Raw genomic sequence first — 9,157 nt, forward strand, 5'->3', positions numbered from 1 at the left:
CCGTCCTCCAGCCCGTTGCAGGCTGCTCCGTCGACCTCGGTGGTTCCTGTGTCCCGACCACATACACGCAGTCGCAGTGGCATTTTCAAACCTAAGGAACGTAAGGATGGTACGGTTGCTTGGTTGGCTGCTTGTTTGGCTGCTGCTGTTGCGGATCCATCTTTTGAGCCTCGCTCATATCAGGCTGCCCTGCGCATTCCACATTGGCGAGAGGCTATGGAGCAGGAGTTTCATGCTCTTCTTCGTAACAAGACATGGACTCTCGTTCCTCCACCACCACGGGTAAATGTTATTGACTCAAAATGGGTATTCAAAGTGAAGAAGCATTCGGATGGATCTATTGAGCGTTACAAAGCGCGACTTGTTGCTCGCGGTTTTCGGCAGCGTCATGGTCTTGACTATGAGGACACCTTCAGTCCTGTCGTCAAGCCTACCACTATTCGGCTTCTTCTCTCCATTGCTGTTTCTCGTGGTTGGTCACTTCGTCAACTTGATGTGCAGAATGCTTTTCTACATGGATTTTTGGAGGAAGAGGTTTATATGAAACAGCCGCCTGGTTTCTCTGATCCTGATCGTCCTGACTATATCTGTCGTCTTTCCAAAGCACTATATGGTTTGAAGCAAGCTCCTCGTGCCTGGCATGCCCGCCTTGCCTCTGCCCTTTGTGCTCATGGGTTTGTGCCGTCTACTGCTGACACTTCGTTATTTCTTCTACAGAAGCCAGAAGTCACTATGTATCTTTTGGTATATGTCGATGATATTATCCTTGTCAGCTCTTCTCAGTATGCTGCTGATGCTCTTGTCTGCTCTCTTGGTGCTGATTTTGCGGTCAAAGATCTTGAGAAGCTTCACTACTTTCTTGGAGTTGAGGTCACTTCTCGTGCTACTGGTCTTATCCTTACGCAGAAGAAGTACTCCTTGGAGTTGTTACAGAGAGCTGGCATGCTGAAGTGCAAACCGACCACCACACCCATGTCGTCTACCGACAAGATAACAGTTGTTGATGGTGAGCTTTTGTCTCCTGCGGATGCCACAGAGTACAGGAGCATTGTTGGTGGACTTCAGTACTTGACGATCACGAGACCAGATATCTCTTATGCTGTTAACAGGGTTTGTCAGTATCTTCAGGCTCCCAGAGATACTCATTGGGCTGCTGTTAAACGCATTCTTCGTTATGTTCAGTTCACCCTGACATTTGGTATGCATATTCGGCCGACTTCCTCTCGGGTCCTTTCGGCCTTCTCTGATGCAGATTGGGCTGGTAGCCCAGATGACAGGCGATCCACGGGGGGTTATGCAGTATTCTTTGGCTCTAATTTGATCGCCTGGAGTGCTCGGAAACAGGCTACTGTGTCACGTAGCAGTACTGAAGCTGAGTACGAGGCTGTGGCTAATGCTACTGCAGAGATTATTTGGGTGCAGTCTTTGCTTCAGGAGTTGGGTTTGTCTCAACCACAGCCTCCTATTCTTTGGTGTGATAACATCGGTGCTACATACCTTTATGCAAATCCAGTATTTCATGCCCGAATGAAACACATTGAAGTTGACTATCACTTTGTACGGGAACGTGTATCACAGAAGCAACTCCAGATCAAGTTTATCTCATCTAAGGATCAACTTGCAGACATCTTCACTAAGCCTTTACCGCTGCCACAGTTTGAGGCTTGTAGGCGCAATCTTACCCTTCTCAGTTCTTTAGAAAGTGGCTAAGATTGAGGGAGGGTGTTAGACTATGTATAGCTTCTGTACCTACGTACGTATATGGTACATATTGTAACACAACCATTATATATAATGAGATAAGCCACCCCTAGAGGGTTGTGCTGGTTCCCCAAAACTTATTGTCTTACGCACCGACAAGAAGGTCGCCGTGAAGTGGGTCCGCGGCAACGGGGCCGGCGGACACGGCCCGCCCGACATCCGCGCGGTCACCCGCGAGGCCGGCTGCCTCGGCGCGTGCCGGGGTCACGAGTCGATTATCGAGATCTTGGATGTGGCGACGGATGCCGAGACAGGGGACGTGTTCCTCGTCATGGAGCTCGTCGCCGACGGCCGCACCCTCCGCGAGTCGCTCTGGAGGCCTGTATCCGAGGACGTGACCCGCGTGATGATGGAGCAGCTCCTGGATGCGGCAAAGAAGATACATGGAGCCGGCCTCATCCATCGGGACTTCAAGCCGGAGAACGTCATGGTCGGCTTCTTCGGCGGGCTCAAGGTCGGTGACTTTGGGTCGGCGATTCGGGCGAAGCCGGCCGGAGTGCCCTATGAGGAGTGCTGTGTCGGCACCCTGATTTACACATCGCCGGAGCAGCTGGAAGGCAACCGGTACTACGGCCAGGCCGTGGACATGTGGGCGCTTGGGTGCATCATGGCGGAGATGTTGGCCGGCGGGACCCTCTTCGTGGCGGAGACAGAGGAGGAGCTGCTTGCCGAGATCTACAAGCTGCGAGACCAGATCACTTCTACGGGGAAGCTGGATTTGGAGTTCTTGGAGGAGCTTTCAGAAGCCGGGCGTGAGGTCCTGACCGGCCTGCTTGCCTTCAACCCCGACGAGAGGATGACAGCGGCGAAAGCGCTCGAGCACCGGTGGTTCAGCAAGCCCAAGGCAGCAGAGCACCCTGGCTTTGTGACGTTGATGAGTTAATTAGCTTGATCTAGCAACTGATAGATGCAGTGCCAGTGGTTAATTATTTCATTGCACTGCGGCTGAGTTAGCTTAATTACTGTGTTGTGTTATTATGTACTGTAGCAATTAGTTGCAGGAAACTTAGTTATGGGTTATTACTTGATGTAATTCTTTGACTTGAGCAATCAATGGACTACTGTAGCATGGAAATTACTTGATGTCCGAACAATATCTATGCTGATGGCGTGCTAGAAATGGAGTTGGCTAAAAGAACTCCATTTTACGCATCGTGGTGATAGTAGTGCATCTGGTTGTGCTTCTGAATCTGATTGAGCTTTTCTATAATCGGTCTGAATATGCCAAGCTTCTGAATCTTGTTGAAAAGAATTGATCTTGAGGTAACGGTGATTGCTGCTAAGCTTCTGAATCTTGTCCGAATCTGCTAAGCTTCTGAATCTCATTGAAAAAAAATCTGGTTGTGAGTAACAGATGTGAAGTCCAAGGAAGAAACAAATCTGGTTGAATTTCATGGGTTCAGAGCAACGCACATGAAATTTGCACAACAGTAAACAGGCAATCAAGTTTTTCTATAACTAGTGAAAACTTAAATTCTCTGCTGTGAACTGTGAACAGTTTGATCTGTTGCTATAGATAATTCTTGGAAGCCTACTTACTTCTGTTCAACAGTCAAAGCTTGTCTAGTGGTAACCGATTCCTCTAAAAGAAGATGGCAACAGATAATACAAGGATAGAAAAGATGGCAACAAATGTGCTTCATACATATGTTTTCTGGTCCTTTGAAAAGGTCTTCTAATTATTCAGAATTATTCATGCATTGTTTATTTTATTGTCTCGAATTGTTAAGTTAAGAATGGATGCTTGCATTTCCTTTTGGGAAAAAAGAGAGGAGCAAATAATGGATTTGAGCTTTGCCGAAACATTATACTGTCTAGAAAATTCATGGCAACAGGGCCAATGGTTGAACATACAAATCTTTTTCAAGTATTATTCGTGTACTCAATAATTCTTTCTTCTTCTGGGTGGTTTGGGGTTTATTTTTGGGATGATTCATTGAAATCGGGGAAGACCTTGTCATGCTTATTTGGAGGCACTAGGGTGAATTAATTCTGATCCCAGTCTATATTTTACTCAAAGTAAGTCAGTCTAGCGTTTGCTGTACTACTGGCCGAACATATACTATTTGCTACTCCCTCCGTCCCATAATGTAAGACGTTTGTCAAAAAACGACAAACGTCTTACATTATGGGACGGAGGGAGTAGCTTTTATTGTTACCTCATTTTTACCCTATGCCGCTCTGGAATCGGACTAAATCTTATGATAATGATGGAGACTGTTGGTACTTTAGGTGGGCTCATCAGAACTGAATCTTAATGCATGGCTGTACGGGCTAAAGTTATAGTTTAAAGGCAGCAACTATACTAGTGTGTGCTGCAGAAATGTATGCAATCTACCTTGTGCCTTGCAGGCATAGGAACACTTGATTGTCATGAGTGTGCCTCTTGGTCTATTATAATACAGTACTAGAGATGAGAATGGATGGAGTTCATTTTTTTTTTGAAACGCGGTCCCTTAGGGCCCGATTCATTAAAAAAGGTTGAAGAGAGTTGCCCAGATGATAATGGATGGAGTTCATTTACCTTGTCATACTTTTTTAAAACACGGGCGAAAACCGTTACAACATGCCCACAGAAGAAGGCACACGACCAACCTGGCACCCACAAGACAAACACACACCGCCGAGGAAAGGACACCATCGAGGCTGCCTGCAATGTCATCATCGTCACCTCTGCCCGAGCAAGCGACTCCGACTTCGTCGTTGACGACCCGTCAAGACCCCTCCGAACGAACAGTACACAGAACCCTGCCGGCCTAGGCCAAACAATCGACAGCACACGTCGAGGACGAGGCAGCTCCGACTTTGATGACGAGCCTCGCAGGAGAAAAGGAGAACGCCTTGCACCGACAAAGTCCAATCTGCCCATTGCTTGGCATCATTGCCGCAGTGTCGCCCCGCAATACCGCAGCTCCGACTTCAACCTCAGGAACATGCCAGACGGTCGACGACGAAGGCAAGCCATGACCCTGCTCATCTTGCAACCATCATCGTCGCCACACAAGTCGCAACACAACAACCGCACTACCAGCCGGGCAGCTGTCGACCACGATGTCATGCACGTCCAGCCTCAAGGAAGAGCGAGAGGGATCACGATCTTTAAGGCGGCGCCCTCAAGAGGGAAAGCGGTGTTGGAGACGTCGCCGCCACCCTATCCTACAAGAGGATCTTGGCTTTCACCCGAAGAGCTTGATCTAGGAGATGAGGATGCGCGGATCTCCCCAGCGGCGCCTCCAAGAAGGATGACGATGCCCACAGGTGTCGTCGCCGGCGGCCAGTAACCCAGGCCAGACTTTCGCCTGGAACAACACAACCTCACTCCGACGCAGTTGGCGACGCCAACCAGCACCTCCATCGCCCGAGCCTCCACTGACCCGCACACCCTGCATAGCGCCCGCACCATCACCAAACAGGACCACCACCACACCTTGCTGCCATTGAAGCTTCCCAGCAGCACTGGCGGCGTGCCAAATCTGGTCGCTAGCCAGACCCAGTAGCCCTCCTCCACAGGGCAGCCACAAGAGGAGCACGACCCCAGCCAGCGACCTGCACGCAAGAAGCGCGTCGCCTGCGAGCAGTGGTGGGAGGGCCGCCACCCCAACCAAACCAAGCCGGCCAGATCTGAGACGCGAAGCAGAGCCCCGGTCAGACCGCAGGTAGGCACGGGTGTCGTCCCTCGAGCAACTACCGGAGCCAGAGAACCACCGGAGGAGCCACCCACCGGATCCACAGTCCTGGCCACCAGATCGTCGTGAATCGCCTGACCACCGAGCAGGAAGAGGGTGTCGGATTCAGGGCTCCGTAGACCCAAGAAGGTTCGAACTCTGGGCGTGTGCGAAGAACTCAACCTCTCAAGCCTACCAACTCGTTGCCCCACGGCCTAGCCTAGCCGGACTCGCGTGAGCAGGGAAGAAGATGAACACAATAGTTTACCCAGGTTTGGGCCACCTTGCGATGTAAAACCCTACTCCTGCTTTGTGGTGGATTGGCCTCACGAGGGGCTGAGGATAAACTAGTACAGTGGATGAACAGCCTCGCGAGGGCTATGTTGGTGAGGGTGGAAAGGATCTGATCCCTCTCTATGGTGGCGGCTAACCTATACTTATAGTGGCCTTGGTCCTCTTCCCCTAAAATGTAGGCGGGAAGGGATCCCATAGTGGCCAATTTGAAAGGGGACAAGTAGTACATCTTATCCTGACGAAAGGTGGTCTTCGCCTGCAAAGCTTCTGGTCGTGACGCAGCGGTGGGCTCGGCAATGACATCCGTCCTGCCGAGCGTGGTCTTGGTCTTGTAGCATCGGAATGGAAACCTTTGGTAGATTCCTTGGGAACCCACGCCTGTCCTTGCCTCCTTAGCACCAAAGAGGAAACTGCCCCCTCTGCGCCCGCTGGCGCCCGCCTGGCCTTGATCGTCATGGCTTGCGTCATCGCAGCCTCATGAGGCTGGTACCTGCATAGAAATCTCTGCTCCTCGGAAGGCGACTGGGGAAGCCGCCCCCTCTAGAGGTCTTGGTGTTGTCCGCCTCGCGAGGCCAGGGAGCCCTCGTGAGGGTCTTGTCTTGGCGGTCTTGTAGATGGGCCATACCAGGCCGTCGAGGGAGCCACTCCGTGGGCCGCAGGCAGGTAAGTCTGGATATCGTGGTTCCTAGAACACCGACAGTAGCCCCCGGACCCAAGGCGCGCTCGGGCTTGGCTTTGAGGCGAAGCCAAAGGGCAAGGGCGAAGCGCCGCGGGTCCCGACTGCCTGCAGGCCAGGCTGGACACGTGGCGCTCGACGGGACGCGGACGCCTCCGCTTCCCCACGTCGCCTCGACAACTGCCCAACTTGACAACTGCCCGGTGCATGCAGCGGGGCCATCATTGCTTGGAACATGAGAGGCCGCCGGTTAGCGTTCCTCCGTCTATAAATGGGAAAGGGGGGGGCAGAGCCCCCAACCCATCTTCATCTTCTTGCTACTCGCTCCTTCTTCAATAATTGTCTTGAATTGTTAAGTTGAGAACGGATGCTTGCATTTCCTTTTGGGAAAAAGAGAGGAGAAAATAATGGATTTGAGCTTTGCCGAAACATCATATTGTCTAGAAAATTCATGGCAACAGGGCCAATGGTTGAACATATAAATCTTATTTAAGTATTTTTTTTGTGTACTCAATAATTCTTTTTCTTCTTCTGGATGGTTGGAGGTTTATTTTGGGATGATTCATTGAAATCAGGGAAGACCTTGTCATGCTTATTTGGAGGCACTAGGATGAATTAATTCGAATCCCGGTCTATATTTTTCTCAAAGTAAGTATACTCGGCAATTGAATCTGTTGTGGGCAACACGAACAGTTTGGGTCTTATTTTCTGCAGTCTAGCCTTTGCTGTACTACTGGCAGAACATATACTATTTGCTAGCTCTTGTTGTTACATCATTTTATCCTATGCTGCTCTCGAATTGGTTGTGAATTACAAACCATGACTAAATCTTATGATAATGATGGCGACTGAATCTTCACCTATTTTGATGCATGGCTGTACGGGCCAAAGTTTTAGTTGAAGGCAGCAACTGTACTGTGTGTGCTGCAGAAATGTATATGCAACCTACCTTGTGCCTTGCAGGCGTAGGAACACTTGATTGTCATGAGTGTGCCTCTTTGTCCATTATAATACAGTACTAGAGATGAGAATGGATGGAGTTCATTTGGAGTATTAGTGGATGATCCTTTGCTCGCTTCAACCGATGTATAGTTTAGTTCCTTCCTGTATTAATTTGTGAAGTAGGCTTAACAATTATACAATCTCTCTGTGTATTGGTACTCTGTTGTTTGGGCTTGAGGCCTTGAGCAGATGGAAGATCAGTTTGTCATAACATTTGAAAGGGAGTTTATTTACTTTTATTTACTTGCACTGTTGCTTTTATTTATCAGTTGACAAAGACATGTGTGAAATAGTAAGTTAGACATCATAGTGAAGCTTGGTGAAGGAACTTGTGGCGACGCGAACAGGACTGGAGGCATTGTCTATACAACCCTGAATGTTTGTTCATCCACTTGTGTTGTTGTCCACTCTGAAATGTTCCCCTCACTAGATGGCTCTGTTTTGTAGATACCAGAAGAAGTATTCAAAGAAGTTCTGCTTCCTCTGACACTAAATAATCTGAAAGCAGACGGCTTCATTGAAACAAGAGAAAAGAGTAATATCCCTTTCGTCATCCTTGATGTGGGAAAAAACGCACACACAGTTCACTGTGCATGTCTTTTGACCAGAATTACTCATGTACTCCCTCCGTTCCCAAATATAAGTCTTTCTAGAGATTCCATCAAGTGACTATATACGGAGCAAAATGAGGGAATCTACACTCTAAAATATGTCTACATACATCCGTATGTTGCATTTCATTTGAAATGTCTAAAAAGACTTATATTTAGGAACGGAGGGAGTAGAACTGTCAGAAGAATTTGTATGTTTCTCCCTTCAAAATGTTAGAACTTTGTGTTTTCTAGAAATCGTAAAGAGCTGATTAAACATGTGTGACACAACAAGATGTTTGATTTTGTCTGTGCACGACCATGCATAATAGTTGGTTTAAAACCATGAATGGTCCTCGCTTCTGTCTATTTGCAGCTTTTGGGTCTGTCAAACACCATGTGACCCTTCACTATTAGTGCTTGGGAAAATTGGGATGCCAAATATGAATCTGAGAATGATTATCCAAACGACTTTTCAAATGAACTGGCAATAATTTATAAATATTTTTTGCTCCCATTATTTCTTAGTGGGTCTGGTAAATCCACAAAGACTGCACATGGGAATGTTCTGAATTTGAGTAAGTAGACACAGCCTGAGACTCCATAGGGGAAAAAACTGAGCACACAGTATCGCCTAAATGGCATTTGCTCTGGAAAGAGCACAGGCTACCTGATCATCCCCTGTGGCCATTACTGTGCCAATACTTTTATGTATTATGTTTTCATTGTAAGAAGCAAAAATACCTTAGTGCTAGCATTGGTCCATTTACTATTAAACACCATTGGCATCTCCAACGGCAACCCACAAATTTCCTCCCGTATCCATCCGCGGACGCGGGAGGGTGGGTGGGGATCCAACGCTAGCCGCATACATTTCAAACTCTTTTTCAACAAACCGGATGAAATGCATGCAAACACGGTCAGATTTCATATAAACATGACGGATTCCATGTAACGGACGAGAACGGTTACATTTTGGACATGTTTTAACTAAAAAGGTAAAACTATGTGCATGTACAGTTGCGCGGAGCTCCACTCCCACGACACGGATACACTACACTAGTCTACAGCCGGCCGCGGCGGATCCCTTTGTCTTCCCCATGTCCGGTGGCCTGCTAACCGGACTGCCGGGAGCCCTGGAGGCATATTCTTCCCTTGTATCTTCCCTA

The 9,157-nt window shown here is 48.5% G+C and overlaps 1 protein-coding gene across 1 annotated transcript in view; it reads left to right on the plus strand.

Annotated features, from left to right (window-relative positions):
* Positions 1 to 2,833, plus strand: part of LOC119303337 (putative cyclin-dependent kinase F-2) — a 6,528-nt gene extending 3,695 nt beyond the window's left edge. The window contains exon 2 of the mRNA XM_037580459.1: positions 1,817 to 2,833. Within this exon, the coding sequence (XP_037436356.1) occupies positions 1,817 to 2,644 (828 nt within the window). The 3' untranslated portion in view covers positions 2,645 to 2,833. The remainder of the gene's footprint in view (positions 1 to 1,816) is intronic.
* The last annotated feature ends 6,324 nt before the right edge of the window (positions 2,834 to 9,157 follow it).

Source organism: Triticum dicoccoides, chromosome 1B (genome assembly GCF_002162155.2).
Source record: "Triticum dicoccoides isolate Atlit2015 ecotype Zavitan chromosome 1B, WEW_v2.0, whole genome shotgun sequence".
Classification (NCBI taxonomy): domain Eukaryota; kingdom Viridiplantae; phylum Streptophyta; class Magnoliopsida; order Poales; family Poaceae; genus Triticum; species Triticum dicoccoides.